This window comes from Rattus norvegicus, chromosome 4 (assembly GCF_036323735.1).
Source record: "Rattus norvegicus strain BN/NHsdMcwi chromosome 4, GRCr8, whole genome shotgun sequence".
Lineage (NCBI taxonomy): Eukaryota > Metazoa > Chordata > Mammalia > Rodentia > Muridae > Rattus > Rattus norvegicus.
The window spans coordinates 35,022,984-35,048,119 of NC_086022.1; the positions used below are offsets into that span (position 1 = coordinate 35,022,984).

The following is a 25,136-nucleotide window of genomic DNA, read 5'->3' on the forward strand; positions in this document are numbered from 1 at the left end:
TAAAGAATTTCTTTAAAAAATAGAATCCCTAAAATTCTGTGTCATAATACTTTTGTGGGTTCAAAGAAACAGCATTTCATACTTCTGAGATGAAGAGACACTTCTAATTGGAGTAGACACACTTGGACATAGTAAGACAAAAGAGAAAGATGTGACACCATGGTGTGATGGCAGGAGGTATGCCTTGGAGTTTCTTGTGTGAAACAAAATGAATGGAACTGCAGGGAGAAAAGGAGAGAAACATGAGAGATAATATTCTGAATTCAGAAGGCAATAACACTCTAATTTTATAATACATGCAAAATATTATATAAACACTACTCTCTCTCTCAAAAAAAACTGGGTACCCAACTCTTCCATCTATTCAACAATGTTTAGCACAAGAATACTGTCCACAGCCCATGTGTCAGAGTGGGTATAAAATCACACAGTATGTAAAAATCCTTCAATCCTAATCCTCTAGTCACATAAGACTCTAACCCAAATAATCTTCAAAATCTTACCTAGTTATGAACTCAGTCAGGTTTAGAAAAGCAAAAGAGAGTCCCTACTGGCACTAATTCAGGCCCATTAACACTTGGAGTTGATGAGAAGTTTATTTGTGTTCTATTTTTTGCCTAGCTTAGAAACAGAGTACTTGCTGGCCTCTCTGCATCTAGTCTCTGCATATAGAATTATTATAAGCATTTTATCATTTATAAAGATTAGTTATTTATTTTTATTGAACAATTTATTTTTTGTGTTATCTCCTCCTTTCCTTTCCTCCTCCTCACCACTTCCATGTGTCCCTCTAACTTGTTCCCTCTCAAATCCATGCCCCTATCCACATATATGTACATATATATATATGTACATACACATATATGCATATATACACATATGTACATATATACATGTATGTACATATGCATATCTGCATACATACATACACATATGTATATAGGACTATATATGCATGTGTACATATATACACAATACACATACATGTATATACATATATACCAATATATACATATACACATATGTACATATATGCATATAGAACTTGTTGCACCTATTTAGGGTTGTTTGTATTTATATGATTTTAAGGATAGGGTAACTAATTAAGGGCCTTATCCCTGGGGACAAGTAATTCTCCCTCTCTCATCACTTCTTAGTTGCCTATAGTTCTTTATCTAGAGGTACCAACCCATGAGATTTCTTTTTGGCATGATAGCATATCTATTGGTGTTATTTTTCAGCTCCTGTTAAGGTAGATATATTGTTGAAGTATCATGTGTTTGGCTTTCCTGTCATTTCTAAGAGACACATTCTCATTTTCTGGTCCTCTGACTCTTACAATCTCTCTACCCTCTTACTCAAGGTCTCCGGAGCCTTGGATGCAGTTGTGTTGCAGATGCTTCAATTGAACCTAGGCACCCCATGATCAGTTGTATTTTGACCAGGCATGAGTATGTTTTTATAATGGTTCTGTCCGCAGTAAAGAGTGGGTTCTTTGATGAGATGTGAGAGCTCCATTTGTTTGTGGGTATACAAAAATAAGTATCTGGAATGAAGTAGGGAATTCAGTTGCATTTGTAACATGGCAGTAGACAGTTCTTTAAGACGCATGATCTCACTAGCGGTGGGAAGTTGGCTACATTTCCAACACCAAGCATGATTTCCCTCCTATAAGTGTGCCTTAAGTCCAATTGGACAGCTTTTGGTTATAGCTAAGATATGAGTGTCACACTGTACTTTAGGAATATCTTGCTTTACTGATCATTGTTGTGATTCATTGGCATCAGAGCTTGGCTGAACTATGGCTGCTTCCTATCCATAGCAGCTTGCATAGAATCTTCTGATACTACAAAAGCTAGTCCTCTGGGAAGAGGTGTTCATGTCATATCTAGCTCAGCACCTCCAGGTCCTATGCCTGAAATGCTGTTTGTCTTTAGCAGTAGAGGTTACCTTCAACTTCTGGGAGACAACCAAGGGCAACAGCAGTAGAGTGTATTGCTTTGGGAATCTCTCGGGCTCACCTGACGCAACTGCAAAGAGGGTTTTGTCTGCCTAATATTGGAGAAATTTAATCTATAGCTCTTAGGGATAGGTAGCACTGTCAGCTCAAGTGGCATAGCTTTACTTTTTAAATACAATTTTAAGTTAATAAACTGTATAATTTCTTATATTTTTAAAAACATTGTTAGTGTTATTTTCCCTCCCATCTCCCTCCTTCTGATTTTCTTCTCTACCCTCTCTCCAGTTAACTCCCTGCCCATGTCTCTCTTATATCATGTCATCCCTCTCTCTACACCCTCAATTATCCCTTTTTACTTTTCTTATTTCTGGAGTTCCTCCAGGTCTTACACTCACACCCAAGGATTTGGAGCTCGGAGCTGCAGATGAGGAAGAACATGCATGTTTATCCTTCTGGATCGGGGTCACCTTACACAATATAATCTTTCCTAGGACCATCCATTTATCTGAAAAAAAATATGACTGATTTAATCTTTGTTTTACAACTGAATAGTATTCCATGGTGTATATACAACATTTTCATTGTAACTTCATCAACAGTAGGGCATTTAGATTGTTTCTGTTCCCTAACTCTTGTGAATAGAGCAGCAGTGAACATAAATGAGAAGGTATCCATGAAGTAGAATGCCCATTCATTTAGACATGTGCCAAGGAGTGTCATAGCTTGGTCATATAGTACATTTATTTTCAGTTTTTTGAGACTTCTTGTCAATTTTGCTTCTCAAATGGCCTTCGAGCTGTCTCATTGAAATATCTACCCTTAGTGAGAGTCCTTTTTCTATCTTCGCTTTCGGCACATACCCATGCTTCTACAGAATCTTGGGATACCTCCTCCTAATGCACTTGTTTTGCTTTAATGTTTGAGCTGGTGTTATTCCTATGTGTAGTATGTTCCCCACTAGCCAAGGGGAGCTCCAATAGAACAGAAGTGTTAACATGAATGTTCTTGTCCCATGCTCTATTTGGTGCCACACTTTATTTGTGCAGTGGACACAATGCCACAGTGGACATACAGAGATGTAACCCTTTGAGACCAATTGACCTCCGTAGGGTTTCTCACACTGTCATTCATGAGCAGTATGACCTACAGAATGTCACTTACCTAAGGATTCATCTTCTTTGCATCAGCTTAAAAATGAGTAAACCATTATCTTCTTTATACAGACATGAGTAACAAGTGAGTTATGACAGTGCCCAGCTCAGTGCGTGGAACGCAAGGTACACTTAAAGCATGTTGACTCTGTTGTCTCCAGGAAATATTAGATTCCAATTCCTCTGAAGATCTAACTGGACTTGAGAGCAGAGTTAGTAATTTATGGGTAAAATTTGTCTAAACTAAATATAGGATAATCTAGTCCTTATGTGTAATTAGGTGACCAGAAAGTTCACAATTGTTCAAAAGTATAATTTTAAACATTTAAATTTCCAAAATTGCCTGGAAACTTGATAATGGGTAAATATGACTAGACATGCTCAAACAAATAGTTTTTTAAAAGAAGTACAAGAAGACACTTTGAAATCATACCAGTCTGCATTAGATAAGATATAAGTCAGTCCCTTTACACCTTGTAATTCCTCTTCCAGAAAATGTTGCCAAAGGCATTTTCCTGGAGTTTTCGCTAACGCACAGCCTGTTTGCTAAAGAAACTTGAAAGCCAAGCAAGTTAAAATATTTTTAGATGGAAAAAAAAAGAAAGAAAAGAAAAGCTGCAAGTGGGTGTGAACGATGAGACCCAGATGTGAAACTGTGGGATGCTATTCCAGGCACATCTGGCTGCTCTCTGGCCCCTGCGGTAGTGGTGTCAGTGTTTATAGACTTGCCTTTTCACATGTGACATAGTTAAACTTCAGATGGACAGTCTGGAGACTTCTGTGTTTATCTGGATGCTAGTTTCATTGAACGGGCTCTGAATCAAAGGCCTTGCTTAATAGGCTTTGATTCATCTGCTAAGGAGCATTTTCTAATAAAGAGTGATGACTTCCCTTGGTGGCCACATCCATGTGTGCTGCTGTGTGCTTACACATCCTCCGTGGCAACCAGAAGCTGCAACTCTCTGTAGTTGAAAGAGTGAATAAGCCACATTGAAGACTTAGATTTAGTTATGGTTCATATGAAGGAAAAGTCAAAGTTCACACTTATATTAAGTTTTGTTCAGTCTGAACATATACGTAGCATAGCAAACAGGAATAGAAAACTAGATCATATGCAAGAAGAGGTTCATATGAACTGTGATAAATCTAGTGTGTAATAGAGCCCCTCAAGAGAAGGCCAGGTATGAATGGCATTTGTGTGAAATGTGTTCTAACTTGGAAATTTCTCATGAGATTCCTTATCTACTTCAGCACTGAGTTCATGCAGGGTGAAGGATGGTTTCAACGTCTCCTTAAAGCCTTCCTTGGTATTACATGATGATGCTTCTTACATTTAAGCATTTAATTATTGTGGCGTTTGATGACAAAGGAATTAATGTTTATGCTGATCACAGGGTTACTGAAACAAGACTTTGTAAGATAAAAAATGATAAATTATTCAATAAGCTTTTTTACCTTAACACATTATATATTTGGATTTATTAAACTATCCGTTCAGAAATATAGCAAGAACCTAATAGTCAAGGACCTTGTGATTTAGGGAAAGACACAGGGAGAAAGGAACATAATACAACTGAACGAGTGCTTTAATAGGGGCATAAAAACATAAGGATGCTAAGAGGCAAGTGGGGGATAAATGGTTAGGATTACCTAAAGGACTTAGTATCTTCATTCAGTCTCAAATGTAATGAGGTAACCAACACAGAAGGGGCTTCCAGTGAGTGTGTGATCAGAATCATAGGTACAGAAGTAATAGCTATGTGCTTCATGGTTAGCTGGTAAGTCTGGGTAGAGTGTGTTTAAAAGCAAAAGCAAAAGCCATAAGACATTAGACAGAAGTAATAGAGAAAGGCAGGCCAAAAAGGATTCTACATGACTTGGATTGTTCCCTTGAAAGCCACGATGTGCTATTAACTGTCACGCTGAGGGTAAGTTTATAAGTTCGTCCTGACAAATGTTGGAGGAGGGAGGAGATAGACACGGGCTGTGGAAAGCCTGATATGATTGGTCATTTTATCTCTGAGCCTGTAGTTTGATAAAGCCCAGCCTATGAGAACAGGCAGCAAGTCTGATATCTTCATCAGACAAGAGGCTAACTTCTGGGTCTCTGGCCTTAAGAATGAAAACAAAATGTAAATGCGAAATGCATGTAGTACATAGTGATGAACAGCATTTGGGGAAGCCAAAAAGGAACATGGAAAGAACAGAATAGAACATCTGGCTTGGCCAGATATGTGAGTACCATGTATAAGGCATGAATTTGAGGGAATACTGGGAGAGCACTAGGCTTTGCGGAAAAGCCTAGTGAATCTATTTTCTATATATTGCTTCTAGTATTGATAAGTTTTTGTTCATCCTGATCAAACCCCAATGGGCAGTCAAATATTAATACATATAGCTCTGAGAAATATCAAGCCTAGAAGAAGTTTGAAAATTATGAACATATTAAGCTTACAAAAACCATTGGCATCGACCAAATAACCTGGCAAAAGAAGATAAAAATAAAAGGAAAAAAATTAGAAGAAAGAGAATAGCCTTGTCTGGGAACGTATATAACAAAAGGAGAATCTGCATGAGTTTTACAAAGCAGCCAAGAAAGAAAATCAGAACAGAAAGTTGTCATGGAAACCAATATAGAAGAAAAGAGAGGGTAGCCCGAAGTGATTGATTCTGTAGGATTTGAGTATGTTTCCAGTTTAGTGGCCATGCATACACACACAGAAATGAGAGACAGAAAGCAGGGTGTGTTGATTTGATATTAAATGTTCTAAAACTTAAAAAGATAGGGCCACTTGAAATGTATAACACAGCACAGATATGTAGGATGAAAAATTCTTATGAGCCAGTTGTAGCGGTGCATACTGATAGACTGTATTGTAGACATGGTTGTAGTAGGGTCATGAGAAAAGTCCTATGCAATCATCTTAATGTAATGAATCCTTGTAACCTCTTTCATTTAGTACCCTGAGCTGATGGTTGCTTCTTATAGCAACAATGAAGATGCTCCCCATGAACCAGATGGAGTGGCCTTGGTTTGGAACATGAAGTTCAAGAAAACCACACCAGAATATGTCTTCCACTGTCAGGTACGAGTCAGCAGAGTGAAAATAATTCCTGTCTCCCACCGCACTGAACACAGTTCAAGCTGCACGGCATCTGTCTTGGGTTGGGAAGAAGAACCGAGTTTAAAAATGGAATTGTTGACAATTTTGGAAAATTTCCCCCACAGTAACCTAATGTTTTTGGAAAGTGGCAGCCCGTTGGTTAGGAAGCATGGTCGGGAACGGTGTGTCATTTTCTTTCTATTTAAAACAACCCCCACAAGGGTGAGTTTATAAAGACCTCACACTTATGAAGAAATTGTGGTATGCCACTTCCTCTGCTTAGGGGCAGCATATGCTAGCCCACCCATGTGGGCACCCTGAAAGCATTACCAGCCGAGTTCCCTCCTGTCTCAGAAATACACTTCAATGGATACTGCTGTTTCTAAGTCTGTAGATGCCATATTGTTTTGAAGATAATGATTCTTTTGGAGCTGAATTGGGGGAAGCTTTACCACCACCATTGCTTGGGCTGTTGAGAGAGGTACACACTGTTTCTACTTTGCAAGTGCAGATTCTATCAGAGAGTTGGGGGTGTTTTACTCCTTGATTCTAATGAGATGTGACTTCTCTTCTGGTTGACACATTGAGACTGAAATCAAGTCACACTTGCATACTATTCAGCTTTGCTCTAGTGTCATGACTGTCCAAATGACAGGCCTTCGTGGTGACCAGTAGACCAACCCCTCTCTCAATGAGATTATGCTTGGGGAAGTGGAAAGCATGCATTCTACCTCAAAATTTCAGTTCTTCAAACCCTAGAATTTGGAGTATTCTAATCTAAGGAGATTGGGAGGCAAATCTGCTCACCCCATCCAGGAAGTTTTGTGTCATGTTATATCTAAGACCGGAGTATCTTTTTGAACTGAAATATGTTTATACTTTGGAACATTATCAGATATAATTTGAGGCACAGGAGCTGCTGGAATAAAAGGCCTAGCTTCAACGTGATTGAGTAACCTCTAACTCTGGCCATGTTTTTCTAATTTGCTATCTCACAAACGACTTAACAAGAAGTCTAGGCCTGCATAGTAAATAACCTTTATTTTCTGAACCTTTGAAATGAGAACAGGTTTTTTTTCTTTTCCTTTCTTTTTTTTTCTTTTTTTTTTTTTAAGATTATCAAGTTTGTCAGCCTGATAGGCTTTTTTTGTAAACATAGAAGCACAAAATTCTAATTCCGTTCACTTTTAATGGTTTGCTGGGATTGCCAGGAAAATACTGTAAGGCTTATGGGATAAGGAAAAGCACATTTTTAAAAGCCAGGGCCTTTTAAAGTATTTTGATATACAGAGAGCATATCTTTATTTTAAAACTCCAAGAAGTAGCCCATGCTGTTTCAGTCAATGCTTATGATGTTTATCATAACTTAAAGTTTTCTAATTATATTAACTGAGTACTGGTGGCCTGCGGCAACAGTAGGTAATATGGTTAATACTCACAATATTATATAGTAAACAAGCCAATGGGATTGTGATAACACTGAATAAAGAAGACCAAGTCTTTGAAATTATCAGAATCCTTTTATTTGTCCTGTCAGGTCACAAAGCTAATACCAGCCTCGACCGAGCCAAGCAGCCTCTCTTCCTTCTCTTGGCAGCTTGGGTATCATTTACTAAAGACTTAAATGATCACTGAGCTGCAGTTTTAGTTTCTCATTCAGATGATCCAATATATGTGTTTTCGAAGAGAATGTGGTCCTGATTTTATTTTATATTAAAATCCAGAAGTTATGGGAATAAGCAAGATAAAGTCACATAAGAGTTCTGAAAAGATGTTGAATAAAACTTCATCTTGGTGCTGGAGAGTTGGCTCAGAGGTTAAGGGCATTTGTTGTTCTTGCAATGGATTCTGGTTCAATTCCCAACACCCACATAGAGGCTCGCCATTCTTTTAGGCACCAGGCATGCATGTGGTGTACAGATATACCTGTGGATAAAGCACGCATGCACACAAAATTAGATAAATAAATAAATAAATAGATTCATAGGGGAAAAACAAATAAAACCAAAGAATAAAACATATCTCTTCATTTCCTAAATTGCCCCTACTGTCTTTAATTTATCAGGGGAGCAGAAGCAGAAATGGCAATTTTAAGCTCTATCTGCTATCCTCTGAGATATTTGGGATTCTACCCAAACTGGGTAATTTGATTATCATACTGCCACTGAAGACCATAAAGCCTCAAAACCTTTAGATATCAAGTCAAAGCTATTTAATTTAGCTACACGTGCATCTGAAGAAATCTAATAGTAGAACTATGCTCTCAAATATAAAATAGGCAGTTCATGTACGTGACCTAGATATTCATAAAAGACTCATGCAGGAAATCACATTTTTAAAAAAAATCCTCACTGCAGAATGCACTATACTGTCTGGTTTTCACCATTATTTCTCAGCTCTTAAGTCTTCTCACTAAAGCAGCTGCAGGGACCAAATCGTAGAACGAGTTTTCTGAAAGGTGAACAGTGAGCTCTGAGCCCTTGAAAAGAAGGAGAGAGCAAGAGACTTGGCAGTCAGTTCTCTATATCTTCTGGTTCTGTATCCACGAAGTCAACTCACTGTGGCCGGAGAGTATCAGAAAGTAAACTATCTCTACCAAACACACACAAACTTTTTGTCATTATTCTCAGAGGACTTAAGCGACAGGATGTATGATATTTGCATTGCATCAGTTATTGCAAATAGTCTCAAGAATGCTTTAAGCCTACAGGGAGATAAGCACGAGTTATATGCATATATTTCAGCCTTTTACATAAAAATGTATGCATCTGCAGAGACTCAAAGGAAGAGAGGTCCTGAAACCAGTTCCCCCAAAGATGCTGAGGTACAACTCTGTGGAATCCTTCTAAAGACTCCAGGGTACATTAGGCAGGGTTTCATTGGTTTTATTTTCCCAGAAATGTAGAACCAATGGGAAACACATATCAGACGGTAAAGATATCCTTTGAAAGGGAGGAGGGGGGAGAGAGAGAAAGAGAGAGAGAGAGAGAGAGAGAGAGAGAGAGAGAGAGAGACTGACTTTTAAATGAATTTTTTCATAAATTTGGAAGTTAGGCAAACATAGAATATGTAGAGCTGGCCAGAGGGTAAAAATTTAGGTAGTGGTGGATGCTGTGGTCCTGAGGTTGAAATCTGTAGGCCAGGCCAGAGAGTCAGAACTTCTGTTCTGCCAACAGAATCAGTTCTTCTTTGGAGAACGGCAGCTTCCTCTCTGAAGGTCTTCGGCAGATTAGACGACGCCTCTCTCATTACCGAGGGTAATCTGCTTCACTCAAAATTTACTGGTTAAATATTAATATGTCTAAAATATACTTTGCCCTGACATCTAGATTGTGTTTCATCCATAAACTGGGCATCACAGAGTAGCCAAGTTGACAGAAAGTTAATACTTTGATTGCTTCCAAAGCAATCCAGGAAACTAGAATCTTCCATATCTCCTAAAGTCCAGTCAACGACAGGTCACTTTGGCAGAGCAAGCAGATAAGTTCATCCGGAAAGCTTAACTTGAACAGAACATGAGCATCCCTGGCAGATGACAAAAGACATATTTGAGATCGTGGGGACCATGTCTATGGTACTAAATCTTTTCGCATACGCAAGTGTTAAGAATCTATTCATTTGTTACTGTAAACTCTCAGTGACTACAGACTAGAAACAGACTCCAAAGAATGAAGAAACAAGGTAAGTATCCGTGGATGGAAGGGCTAAGTTGAAACCAGCTGGCATTTCCCGCAAAGACCACGTCCCAGGTCATTCCGTACCAGGAAGGGTTGCAACCACAGGTTTGTGGCCTCCTGTTGTGGAAGGAGGAGCATGAAGGGAGAAGAAATGAAGTAAGGTGAACTTTACCTTGGCTGACGGTTACTTTAAAATGACCGATACCTGGGTTCCATCCTCCAAAATTACCTGAAGAATTCCCTGATCCCTGCAGTCGATTCTGAGAAATCCTGGTATACTTTGTCTGTGGTGCCGATGGGCAAGCGCTAGAACTATAGCAGATCATCAAAGCTTTCCCCCCCCAACCCCCATCGCCTGGCACTTACAAGCTATCAGATTATTGTTATTTTCTAACCCAACCTGGAAATTCGGAGAGCCCACAGAACTCAAATTAATGTGAGAGATCCAGCTTGGTAGCACATTCCTACAAACTAGCACTCTGAGTGTATGTGGGTAATGAGGATACTATTTTTTTTTTTTAGTTCGAAACCAACCAGTGCTACAAAACATGCAAAGAATGTATATAAGAAATACTCAAGTTAATAAAAAAAATATGGATTTGAAAGACCTAAAAAAAAAACATGCAAAGGTCACATATATCTGCAAAAGCAAATGCCCTCCCTTGCAATTTATGATGTCTCTCCTTTTCTGGCCTTTGGCAAATTTCGTTTGTTAAAGCTGGTACTTTCGGGATACTAGCTCACCGAAACCACGTCAGTTAAATCCTTGCTCTCCTGTGGCATTCTAGAAATTTAAAGATTAGATCAGTAGTTCGATTGCTAAGACAGAGGACTGGGAGTAGGGAAAGGCTAGGGTGTTTTACCCTGATGATATTTCCATCGTTGTAGCCAGTGTTCTTTTGTAAATCTCCGCTGATCCTTCTTATGCTTCTGCTACATAATTGCAAACAAACCCCAGGATGGCTCAGAAAACCATTGTTTCAGGAGAAAAGCTTCCACTCCTCTCCCTCCTGCAAGGCGGGCTGAGCTTTCAGCCTGTCATGCAAAGCTTTCCTATGGAAGCTTGTTTTTTCTGTTGTGAGTAGGAAGGCCAAATACTTTCTCTCTCCATGGGCGGCTTCATGTGTCTACTACACTAAATTTTTCTTGTGGGCACTGGGCCTGCATTTTCTATTTTCATTTCAATAAAAGCCGTCTATACTTGGAAAATATCGGTGCGCCCTGCATAGAAATCAGCCACACGGCCCCATCCCAGTCTGGCAGGGCTCCTGCTGCCTTCTGTAGTGGCTTCACACACTCTCATTAGATTATATGTCTGGCCACCCTGCATTGCTTACCCTGGTGTGGTCTTTCTCTTTAAACTGGAATGGAGAGAATCAGAAATATATATCTTAGAATTATCTGTAGAGAAGTAAGTAGAAAGTGCTTTACTTAATGTGGTCAGAGAGTTTGTCTTCCTTCCTTCCTTCCTCCTTTCTTTCTTTCTTTCTTTCTTTCTTTCTTTCTTTCTTTCTTTCTTTCTCTTTTTTCCCTGTTTTTCCTGATTCGGCTTCTTTGTTCAGGGACTCTCCTCTTCTTTTAAGGTCTTCTGGCAATTGCCTGTAACTGACCGTGGCTAACCCTCCATGATTTGAGAAGAGAGGCAAAACGTGAGGCAGGGTGATATCAGCTGACCTTACTGTTTGCTGCCAGTGCTGAAAACCCTCAGTTATATTTTTTTCCTCCGTGTGGCTTCACTTCTCATTAAGATTCTACAAAGATTACAGAGAGAATTGAAACTGGTGGCCTCAGCTGCCCAGCCTTTGGGTCTGCTGAGCTTCCCCAGTGACCTCAAAGAGTTCTGCTTGGGAGGAACAATACTAAACCAGGATAGTGCCTGGACTGCTGGGGCAGGGACAGAAAGTCAGACACTGCAGCTCCATTCCTAACTGACAATACAGTTCACTGATGCTCAATAAGTCCTTTGGCTTTGTTATGGTCCCTGGCACTATAAAGAGGCCCTTTCCAGCCTCTGGTAGGATTGTGAGTTCATTGCAATAGGGTCAATTTCCCAACAAATTTTGTCCCTCCTCCCACCCAGACTGAGACTCATAGTCCAAGTCTATAATGACACATTGGATAAAAAGTTGTTGAACACAGAGCTCTAAATGAATTTACATTTATTTTGTAAAGTGTATTTTAACCAATAAATATTAGAGTATGGCTTACGCTTTTTTTTCTTTAATATGAAAGGATTAACTTTCATAGAAACAACATGACAAAAAGGAAACAGTATTTCGAAGCAATTCTCTTGATTTGCTAAAACAAACAAACAAACAAAAACTTCTTATTAGCAGCCAGAGAATAAAAGGGAAAAAGAATAGAAGGTTCTTTGAGGAGCCATGCTTCATATTCATTGTAAGTTCCTGACATTTCAACGGAAACACATCATAGGTGCTTTGCAATGAGAAGATCAACCCCACGGTCAAGAACACGCAGGCCAAGGAGAGACCCAGGTTTCAAATGAGATGCTTGATACACCTGAGTCACCAGACAGAAGAGATTGCCACAGCTCTTCTGTAGCTATGACACACATTTCATAGTACAGAGTTAGGAAAAAATTAAAGATCACCTATCTTAAGAACATAAAGGTAAAACAAATTCTTACTCAAAAAAAAAAAAGAAAAGAAAAGAAAGCAGCAAAGAAAAAAATCAAAATGTCAATGGTTGGATGAGAGAAACAGGCCTAACTGACTTTAAATGTACAGGCTGACATGAAATGCAGACATGAGAAAACACTTCTTTTATGCAACTGAATGTGACTTAGTCTGATGATTGAAGCTTGACCTAGTGCTTCTTATTAAATAAAGTTGCAGTCACTTCATTTGCCATTTCACCCAGGAAGCTAATAGCAGAAAATCAACCTTGTGAGCTTTCATTCATCATCTACCCTCTTTTGGGGTCTTCTCCAAAGGCTAAGTAACACAAGGACTGGGCTCAGAGTCGCAGGCCTCTAATCTTAGCGCTGAGGAAGCCAAGGCAGGTAGATCTATGTGAGGCCAGCCTGGTCTGTATAGCAAGTTTCAGGTCAGCCAGGGCTAAAAGGTGAGGACCTACTTGCAAACAAAGAACACAAAAAGAAGAATTAGACATTGAGAGAGATCTTGGGAAACTAGGATTATTGCCTGGGTTATTGCAAAGAGATGGAATTCACGGTGATTCCTCATCTGAACACAGGAGTAAAGGGCTGTGTATACGTCTAAATGCTAGTGTCCAGTGGGCTTCGACTGACTTGATGCTGCCATAAAAATAATCATTTGGCTTTTTAGCAAATTGTTTTCAATGGTTTCTTCATCTTGCTATAACACAGGACGAGCTGAAGCTTTCTGTTATGATAACTAAAGGTGTCCCGTTAATGTGCATAAACATCTTGATGTGGACAAAAGAATTGCATATGGCACCCATTCTCCTATATGTCCTTCCCTCCTCTTCCCACTTTGTGCTATAGCCCCCTTGATGAGATTTTTCTCTATCTGTGCTTCAAGGAATTGCCCCCCAAGAATTGTGGGTTCTGGCAGTGCGGACAAGTTCTCTGGCCTGTGACATCCACATCCATCTACGTTCCCCTGGCTCCTCTGTAGCCATTCACCAAGTCAGGGAAACCTTGATTTGGGTCTGGAGCTAAGGAAGAGTGTTCTGAATGGCCCAGGATTAATGAGCAAAAGGATCTCTACACTTAAGATAACTGTGATGGCAAAACACAATAAGGAGCCAGCGAGACAGTTCAGCAGATAGATTCCTGCAGCCAAGTCTAATTACCTAAGTTTCACCCTCAGGACCCTCATGATGGATGGAAGGAGCTAACTCCAGCAAGTTGTTCTCTGACCACCACAAAAGCATGATGGCATGAATGTATATGAACACACATGCACACACACACACACACACACACACACACACACACACACACACACACACACCATGTGTGCGCATATGCAGCTCTTCTTCTATCATCCGAGAATACAGAAAGACAGCAAACTCTCAGGTGCTTCTTCTAATAACACTGATCCTATTTATCAGAACCCTCCTCTGTGAGCTCATAACTTCAGGTATGCGCTGTTTCCGAACATCATTCCATTCACTGTTAGAGCCTCAGTATAATGCATTTAGAGGACCAGGGACACAGGTCAGTCCACAATGAAAAGTGGAAGAGCATTGCATTTTCTTTGTTCACTGTTATTGCAGAAGAATTCCACGGGAGGAAGCTGAAAACTTGCTAAGCATCCTTATTCCCCCACTTAGCTGTAACCTTGAAAAGGTTTTGAAAATTCATCCATTCATTCAACAAATTTTTATGGGATACCCACCATGGCCATTCCCACGAGGCAACAGTTGATTGGGATTCTGAAGTAGCTGTCCCTTCTCCATAAAATCCCTTCTGATCTCCCTGGTTCTTCACCAGACTTCATTTTTAAGCACCTGGCCTACGCTTGCCAGTTAAAGGAGTTGCCTGAACCAGTAGTGTAGACTAGACATGTCAAGGAAAAGGGAAGCACAAGACAAGTCCAGAATCCTCTCATCTCAGACATTTAACCATTGCTTTCCAGACCGAATGATTATGAGAAAGTTTCGGAGTCATGGTAAGTAGTAGTTAAGTATATACTTAAGTACATGTATGTGGGCTACACAGCCTGGAGTTACAATTTCCATCTATTACTTACAAACCACCTTGAGCAAATCAAAGGCTTGTTAATGAGACTGTGATAAGTGAGCAAATACAAAGCACTTGTGCGGGGCACATTTTAAACGTTCAGTGGACAGCGGCTACAGTTATTACTTGAGGTGTACGAATAAGTTTCCAAATCAGTAGCAATCTGTATGGGCTGCCTAAACACCATGGCTTCAGTTGCCTTTGTGTACCATGTCTTTAGTTTCTGAGTGGAAAAGTTTGTGACTGAGGGGTTGCAAGAGAAAGAACGAGGGCAGCGAGCGAGACAGCAGGAAGAATGGGGAAAGCATTTTTTGCTATGAGGACAGGATGAATTAACTAGCAACTGGCAGGGATACCTGGATTTCAATGGATTAAATGCCATGCCTGCTGTCACTACTGCCGCATGCTAGATATGCATGCATTTTTGTCGGGTTTGGGGTTCTTTTTTTCTTTATTTTTGTTGTTTTCTGTTTTGGATTAACTTCTCATACTGCTGCTTTCAGCATCATGTGGCTATCCGGAGTCCCGTGTAGAGTAGGCTGACTATTTGCTATCCGTTCTAGAGATGTGTGTGCATGGGCACTCCAGCCTTTCCCTTAGCCTTATTCAGATACCTGGGGGTAGGTTTCAAAGGATGTCAGCAGCATCACGTGGACTCAGGAAGGCAGTGTTCCCCCTCAGAGGTCTTTAGAAGACTTCTTGGTCACTTATTTCTAAAATGCACCTTCTCTTATGTGTACATGTGTGTGCACGAGAGACTTAATATCACCAGAACTGACCAGTTTGAATCCCTCTCCCATTACTAATAAACAAATAGACTGTTGTGTGTCCCCAGACACACCGGTATTCACACAGTTTTATCAAAACAGTTCAGGCTGGGGAGAGCCTCAGAGGTATGGTCACTGACCTTGCCCCTGAGAAGACAAATCACATCCCAGTCACACTCCCACAATTAGACCTATAAAGGTGGAGGAAGGACAAAGAAAGAAGGCACTTGGTGGCAAAGAGAAAGAGTGAAGAGAAGAGTGGGCTGGGGACATTGGTGAAGGAACATTAGACGTTTGTGTGAAACTGCAAAAGATTAAATTTTTAAAAGAACTCGACTTTTTAAACTGAGCACTTGTTAACAAAGAGACCCAGTGAAAATAGAATTATCATCTTTACTTCCAAGAAAAGCCTTCTATCCTTTGTTCTAGCAAGGAATCTATATTTTGTTCTTCCCACGTGCGTACTGATTACTAGTGTTGCAGTGACATGCTTACTCGTAGCTAAAGAATTTAGCACAGTGTTGTTTTTCTCTTGAGCCAAAGATTTAGACTTCTTTTTTAAATGCCTGATCATAGCTGAAAACCGAGGTGTGCCTGAATTCATTATTTTTAACCACAGCATTCTCAAAATGACTGTTTGTCTTGTATATTAAAGTCATTGTTCGAACCATCACTTACAAGTTTACAAGTTCTGCTTTCTAATTCCCAAGCTGGTTTGTTTTCTGCACTTAACCATTTCAAAAGTAATTTCAGTGCCTATGACAACTCGCAGTATATCTTTGTCTATCTTGCCAGTTCGTCCTTGGCTATGTGGAGTAACTGAGGTCAAACACAAGCACGCCTCATAGACAACCAAACCTTTTGTCTCTTTAAAATAAGCTTACTACAAATATATTCTGAAATATGCAGAGATTGGGATCAAAATGTGGACACAAGTGCCCATGTTCATATAAATACATGCACACAAACTCAACCGAGACTCCAAACTCCCAGTCAAAAGCTATATTTCATAAAAGAGAATTATAGTAATGTTGATAGTTGGCCAAAACCTCAAGCAGGGACAGAATCCACAGAGTGTCCTGAGAGGGATGCCTTTGCAAAGCCACGCCTTGCCAGATGGTTCAGATTAGAGATGCTTAAAAGCACATGGCTGCATTAGTTTGGTTTAGAATTCATAGTTAATTCAGTAGATAGAATAATGCAAATTTGAAACCTTATCCTGTGTATCAGGAAAAAAAACCCATCAAATCTTCTGATTGCTCTTAGGGGAGGTTGGTATGTAATGTGTTGATTTTTAAATGATCTAATTGAAATAGTAAAATTAACCAAAAAGGCTTTAAAAGGATTAAAATAAGAGGACACAAGTAAAAAACTCGCCCCTCTCTCCAAGAGTTATTCCTTTAAGCTGTCATATCCAATCAATTTGTATGGGATACGACAGCCAATTGTCATTTCCTGAGATATACTATGCACAGAGGTCATGTTTCAGAGGCAGCATGAAAAAATGGAAAAAATAATTTCAGTGCATGACGCCAAGAGAAACCGAAATGTCCTTAAAGACCACGAAGGGCTGCCTAGATCCCCTCACCTAGCTAATAATAGCAGAGAAACAGCTTATGCACAAGGTTTTTCTTGGGCTTTTTCAGCTCTTCCTCCTACAATGAGGCTCTTAGTCCTCATTGTCCACATCCTGGTGTCTAAAATCGACTGTGCCACCCTTAATCCCACAGCTGGCCAGCTTGTGAACTGCTCTTTGGAAAGGCCTATAGGAGAACTGTGTTAATTCAGAATTAGATCCCCGTGTGCATCACTTACAGAACAAGCAAAAGCATGCAGCTCAGATGCTCAAATTGCCACCAAAACAGTGTTCACTCAAGGACTCAGTCTGCCAGTTCCCTAGGACAGTAACACGTTCTAAGAATTTCCAAGCATAAAAACTGGAGTTGTGGTTTCTTAATAACTAAATAGAGCTTTACAATCAAAACAAATGTGTTTCTCCAACAGCGGGAACACCCAGAGAGAGAAATATGGAGGAAAAGTTGAAAGACTCATATGTCCAGAATCTATTGAACTCACACACATTTTTAAATTATTTTTTAATTAACACAGAATTTCTCATATTAATAGGATGGTGTGTGTGGCTATCATACCTGTGTTCAGTGTTTAGTGATCAAAACAGGGAAGTCAGCACATACACCATTCTCTGTGGTGAGATTGTTCGAAATTCTCTTGTCTGCTACTTGGAAATTTTCAATACCTTATTATGTCATAGTTTCCCTTCTTTGAGACTTAACATCAGAGCATATTTCTTCATGCTGTAACCTCGTACCATTAGCCAGGCTTTCTCTATCCCCATCCCCACCCCCATCTCTCCGTCCTCTGTCATGAATATCATTACTCCATCTTAACAACACAGGCCTTGTATTAGAGAATCTTAGCTTCTAATCAAATATGATGCCTATATGCCAGCCTAGTAGCTGGATATAGAATTTCATTGTTTTATCTTCTGGTTGTGTCTTCAATACGTGGGAATTGGAAGGTGATTGACTGATCAGGAAGATACGACCATTTGAGAGAGCTCCTGCGTTTTTGCAATTTTTTTTTAATACTAGGCCAACCTCTCACAATTAAAACAGCTGAAAACAAAAAGGACTTGTTTTAAGAGGAGGAACTCGTAGGAAAGAACACCAGCTACGTGTGTCCTCTTCCCAAGCCGCACCTCCGATCATGGCCTCTGTGTTCTCATGGCATTTCCTTCAGTACACTTGGTGTAGCTCTGGACAGCTCAGCTGAGCCTCAGAACGGCACTGGCAGTGAACACAAATCTCCTGCCACTCAAGCCTCGAACTGGGCTTGCTCCTTGGCAAAATGTCTACTGGAGCCGAGTTCTTTAAAATATCATCACTTTGGATGACAGGGAGAAAAGCAGCTACTTCTTAAATCAGATATAGCTCACTGGAGGGGAGTAGGTTATTGTAATTAAATTGTTTTTTAAAAAGTAATCACAACCTCCAAATTGTCCTTTATTATGAATGGGGGTGTCCATTATGTCGGTTTCCCAGCATGGTGTCTCATACTTGGGTATGCTGTTAATCACAATAACTATGCGGAAAAGCCTCAACTTGTGGATCAAATATTGGGGTTCTGCCTGCGTTAATCAAGATTTGAGAATATTTTTGTTATGTAACTAATAACCAGGAATTGTAGCAAGAAACTATTTTTTTTACATTGTCCATTTAGCTACCAAGTACTCAATATTTCTCATATAATAGAAAAGATCTCCAGTTCTCCATTGTTATCCAGTAGGAATGCCACAGCTAGGTAGATAATGTGCTGCAGAGATAATGTGAATGGAGCTCTGGGAAGCTCTCAGTCCAATATTATTTAAGGTTAAACTAAATTTTTTTTAAAAAAAACTTTATGTTTTTTACATATTGTTCATATTACGGACATTCACCCTGTGTTAAGATTGTTGGATCTTACTTACAAATCGAATTAATCAAAGCCATAAATATTCTGAATTACTGTTCTTGACTTCAAAATCTTCTAAATCAGGGGTAGAAGGAATGGAGCTCGTAAACTACATGTTGTTATCCTATAAAGTTCCTCATGGAAAGCCTTGTGAGCAAGGGCTCTCTACCTGCTTCAGATCAATAATGTTCGTGTTCAAACTCCTGATACAACAAAGTACTTCTTTTTTTTTTTTTTTTGTTACAAGAACCTGTTTATTTAGAAAGATGGATTAAGTCAGTTGTGATGTATCAGTTTGACAGAATACTAAGTAACGTTCAAAGCCCATTTTTTTTCTAAACCCAGTTGCACGCTATAGTAACTGATTTGAAATGCAGCAAAATGTAGGAACAGAATGTTTTAATATGTTACTCTGAGGAGTTGGCAGTTTGTTTAGCTTCATAACTAGTGATTTTCAAAAGGAGACTTATTTTTTTTCATCTTGTGAATGTCTTCTCTCTTTCTGCATCATTCCCCTGAGACAGAACCTCTCACTCCAGATCTTATTGCTTGCCACCTTGGCTAGGCTGTCTGACCAGTGAGCTTCCAGGATCCAGCTGTCTCTGGATCCCTGCCCCTTCCCCCTCTCCCCAAAGATTTTTAAGATAATAATAATAATAATAATAATAATAATAATAATAATAATAATAATATCAAGGGAAGATGTCCCCTATATTTATAACACTAAGGGACATGAGCAGGAAGCAGCAAGCAGCTACAGAAAAAGTACTGGGAAAGAAGAAAGTAGGAAGGATGTTAAGATGTTCACTGGTCAGCATCAATGTTCATTATTGGGGTTTGAAATAGAAGGATGCTTTCTTTGCCTTTTATTTTCTGCAAGTAATATTCTTATGTTATATAGTATGGCTCTTTTAATTTTTGGAAAAAAATAATTTCAGAAATGGCACCGTACCTTAGAGTTACTGGCAGTTTACATGCAAATTCAGGAAAGACCCTAAGGCAGCGTTTCTGGATCTTCTGATGCTGCAGCCCTTTAGTACAATTCCTCATGCTGTGGCGACCCCCAATTGTGAACGTATTTTCTTTTTTTTTTTTTTTGTTTTGTTTGTTTCTATTTTTTTTTATTTTTTTATTTTTTTTATTATCTTGAGTATTTCTTATATACATTTCAAGTGTTATTCCCTTTCCCGGTTTCCGGACAGACATCACCCTCCTCCCTCCCCTTCCTTGTGGGTGTTCCCCTCCCAAACCTCCCCCCATTGCCACCCTCCCCGCATAGTCTAGTTCACTGGGGGTTCAGTCTTAGCAGGACCCAGGGCTTCCCCTTCCACTGGTGCTCTTACTAGGATATTCATTGCTACCTATGGGGACAGAGTCCAGGGTCAGTCCATGTATAGTCTTTAGGTAGTGGCTTAGTCCCTGGAAGCTCTGGTTGCTTGACATTGTTGTACTTTTGGGGTCTCGAGCCCCTTCAAGCTCTTCCAGTTCTTTCTCTGATTCCTTCAACGGGGGACCTATTCTCAGTTCAGTGGTTTGCTGCTGGCATTCGCCTCTGTATTTGCTGTATTCTGGCTGTGTCTCTCAGGAGCGATCTACATCCGGCTCCTGTCGGTCTGCACTTCTTTGCTTCATCCATCTTGTCTAATTGGGTGGCTGTATATGTATGGGCCAACAAAGTACTTCAAAATAGGATTTTTTGGGGGGAAAAAGAGAAACTGGTCAGAGCTCTATGGTTCCCTACAAAAATGAGTACCAGAGAGATTTCTGAACTTTTGGAAAATCTTTGGCTCCTCCAGAAATTAACCTATTTAGAGCAATTTTAGCAAGCACAAAAACTGGAATAGTGAATTTTCTATGTGTGCGGCTGATGGGAACCCCAGCACAAGCGCTAATGTACTTCTCTAGCAGTGAAAAAATATGTGTGCCCTTACAGAAAAATATGAGAGAGAGTTGGGAGACTCCAGTCCAATGTCACACTTAGCCCAGCTAGAACACTCTCAGGGCTGAAGAGATGGCTCACCAGTGAAGAGGCTTTTGATGCTCTTTCAAAGAACCTGAGTTTGGTTCCCAGCGTGCACATACAGGCAGCATGTAATTGCCCGTGATTCCAGCTTGGAGTGACTCAGTGTTTTTTTGTCCTTTATCGGCCTCCATGAACATTGAATACACACACACACACACACACACACACACACACACACACACACACACACACACACAGAGAGAGACGATTCACGAAAAGAAATCTTTAAAAATTCCACACTAAAGAAACTCTAGGCCTCCATTTAGAGTTGGGTTTTGAACAGTGGGTTTTGATCGTCTACTTTTCATAATCTAGGTATGAAAGATGATTGGAATAAGGTCATAGAAAGTATAGGAATACATCAGAGTTCTTTTATGCTTAAAGCCTCATTCCTCAGACCCTGAACTTCCTTCTCTTTGGATTTGAGTCAGAAAGTCCACATCCATTTCACTAATTCAGTAGCCAGTACCACCTGTGATCCAATTGCAAGACCAGACCAAAAAGAAAGGCAGCCTGCTGGGCTGCTAAGACCCACACGTACAAAGCCACCGTATTTATTATTCCATCGGGAAATGCTCGGCTGGCAAGGCTGATCTGACGGGGTGGAATCACAGGCAGCAGGTATGCCATGAACAACAAACCCAGATTCCTAACATATGTTTAATTGGAGTACCTCTCCTTTAAAATACCTCCTGATTCTAAGTCCACATCCCGATTTGCCCAGCCTTGTTACCATTTTCTGCTGCCTGTTCTGAATTAATCCTTTGAGGTGGTCGTTCCCCAGAAAGAAAAAAGGAAAATGAGAAGAGAGATGCAAAGTTGGGAATGTGAATGAGAGAGAATGGGAGAAAGCAGAGGGAAGGAGTCATTAACTGGAGTCTGCTTTCAGGAGCTGGGTCGTCTGGGCCATGGGAGAAAGGAGAGGCAGAGGAAGAAGAGAAATAGATGCCAACAGCCCTCCAAAGGTCATTTGTTAGCATCCCTAGAAAAGAATGAAAATTACTCTTTGCAGTAGAGCTCGATTTACAGATTATTTTGATTCTCCGTCGTACTTCATCTCAAAGGATTGGTATACTCTAAAAAGTGGTTAAAGTTATTAAAACAGTTTCCATAGTAAAAAATTAAATGATTTTATTAACTGTCAAAGTCAGTGCTAAACCGAGATAATTTGAATTATGTTTCATATAGTGATCATGTCATCAGGATGTCTAAATATTCTCTGTAAAAGAAGTAATCCTTGATTCTGACTTATCATCAACAGGAAACTGACGAAAGGTTAGGAGTCTTAGCAACCATCTGTATTATTTGTGAAATCTAAAGTGGAGAATAGACTTGGGAGGAATATTTATGTAAATATGCCCTCCACCTTGGAGAAGTTAACCATTTAGGAGACTTTCCAGATTTTTCCTTTGACAGAGTTACTTTTCAAAAGACCATGAAACTATTACAAGTACTTTATGTATATTTAAAAGTGAAGTAGCAATAGCTTCTATAATAGCTTATGCTATTCAATTGGAAAAGCAGTAAATATCTTAATTGATATATGATAAGAGCAACAGAGCAACATAGTATACTGCTTCAAATCTCCAGATTCGTTATCTATGTAGCATGTGCGTGCATGTGTGTCTCTCTGTGTGTGTGTGTGTGTGTGTGTGTGTGTGTGTGTGAGATCCATGTTCTATCTGTCATCTATCTATAATCTAATTTTTCCTAAGTCACATAAGAGTGTTCTAGTGGGCTGGAAACATTGCTCAGTAGGTAAAAGCATGAATTGTCTTTGCAGATGACCCAGGTTTGGTTCTCTACGCCCACATCAGGAGGCTCACACTCATCTGCAACTTTAGTTCCAGGTGATGATACCTCTGTCGTCCAAGGCTGCACACACACACACACACACACACACACACACACACACACACCCCTACACACACACACAGACTCACACTCACACACACACACCCCTACACACACACACACACCCCTACACACACACTCACATACACACACACACGCACACACTCACACACACATAAAGACACACACACACACCCCTACATACACACACTCACACACACCCCTACACACACACACTCACACACACCCCTACACACACACACCTACACACACACACCCCTACACATACACACCCGTACACACACACACACATACACACACACCTACAGACACACACACTCACACACACACACATAAAGACACACACCCATACACACACACATACACACACCTACACACACACACACACTCACACACATACACATAAAGACACACACACCCCTACACACACACACCTACACACACACACACTCACACACACACACCCCTACACACACACACATACACACACACCTACACACACACACACTCACACACATACACATAAAGACACACACACACACCCCTACATACACACACACATACACATACACACACACACACCTACACATAATTTAAAAATAAATCTTCTTTCAAAAGGTACTGTTGGCAAAAAGAATAGATTTATTTCGAACGTAGTACTGTGGACTCTTCAAATACTACCTTCCCCCCCCCCCCGGAAGCTTCCATAGAAAATAGCAACTGTATTCGTAAGTAAAAATGTCAATATCTGCTAGTGAACCCAAAGTCACTTTTCAGGAATTGTACTTTCCAAACCCTATGGCTTTGTCCTGTGCTCTGTGTCCCTCTGAAAATTAATGTCACTATTCTCAGCAAGCTTTCTTCCTATGTTTGAGTCTCCAGAACCTCATCATGTTTGATGATGGAACAGTAATGCACCCCGAGCAGCTCGGTGACTTCTCGTGCTTCTAGGCAATCAAGTTAAAGAATATCCCATAAAGGATGTGACTCAACTATTTCTGTCCCCCAAGTGTGTATTGTCTTCAGGAAGCCTGGTCAATGGAAGCTGATACTTGACTGTCATCAACATCCATATCAAATACTGCCTTTTTATTCTACCACTAACACCCTTATAAAAATGTCATTCTGGCAAACCATCTCACTCACTGGCAATATTTCTGTCTACCCAAACTATAAATACTATATGCTCAGACTGGACTGTTTAGTGCTATTTCAAATAGGATGGTTTTCTTTTCAATGCTAGGACAGTGTACATTTTCCCAGAACAATTTGACAGATGGTTAATAACTACTAAGAACGCTTGGATGTATGACCTCTGTTCCCTACATTTAAGAAACCTGTCTGTCAAAATCAAGAGTGTCTGGAGAGAGAGAGAGAGATCAGTAGTTAATAACACTCCCTACTCTTGTAGAGAACCCGGACTCAGGGTAGACTGGGGATAATTAGTTTGGTTGGTATCAAAGGCCTTTGGAAGGCTGAGCTAACTTACATTAGGCAAGAGGCAACCTCCTATGTAGGATACCTTACATTGTACTTGAGAATCCTTCAAATGGTCTGAAGATGATTGGTGAACCACAGGTATTCCCAAGACTGGTTCTGATTAGGAGGAAAAACTAGAAGCTTCGTTCTTCCTCCTCCTTGATGTGAAATGAAACCAGTGAAGTCAGCTACTATTTAGACAAGTGATTCAATGTTTTTCCTTAGGGAGACACTATTCTTAAGGAGAGACTGACCACAGGAAGTCACTGAAAGGCTTTGGGAGGTAGAAGAAGAATATAGCTTGTTCGCCATTCAAGAACACGGGAATGATGGGGTATTCTGTTGAGGCTGTTAAGTTAAATTCACCTAATCAAAATCATAAGGAGAGCCTTACCTTTCCATATATGTTTTTGTTATCTACAAATAAAGTATGTGGCTCAATTCCTGCCATAGTGTCTGTCTACACAAGGCTGAATGTTTGAGGAAGCGAAATACCTAAGAGAAGTTTGCATTACGAGATGCTTGGCATTGTGTAGTCAAAACATTTTGAACATATTTTTAAAATAGTCTTCCAGATTTGTGACAACTTATAGCTAGCCATAGCCCTTACCTACATTTTGGAAGGGGGATGGTAATCTGAGGTATTTACTCAAATTATACAAGAAAATCGAACTCTTACTAGGAATAGTGTGATTGCCCTTGGAAAAGTAACTTAATTCTATGTTGGGGAGTTTCTACAGATTTCTTCAACATTACATTTAACTTGAAAAATAATAGCCACAGAAGGGCATCTGTAAGTACCTTGGATTGCCCTGTGAAAGATATCATTGGCATCACGTTCTGATCGGTTCCTTGGAGATGCCAACTAATTCTGAACTTCACTTAATTTGGTGTTTGTTTGTTTTTTCCCTATTCCTTGATATCGATTATGATTGACTC

At 39.9% G+C, this 25,136-nt stretch overlaps 1 protein-coding gene across 3 annotated transcripts in view; it reads left to right on the forward strand.

Moving 5' to 3' along the window:
* The window catches only part of Dync1i1 (dynein cytoplasmic 1 intermediate chain 1), a 313,335-nt gene that overhangs the window by 203,671 nt on the left and 84,528 nt on the right, over nt 1-25,136 (forward strand). For all 3 annotated transcript variants that reach the window (XM_006236026.5, XM_017592509.3, NM_019234.2), the window contains one exon: nt 6,072-6,197. In XM_006236026.5, the coding sequence (XP_006236088.1) occupies nt 6,072-6,197 (126 nt within the window). The remainder of the gene's footprint in view (nt 1-6,071; nt 6,198-25,136) is intronic.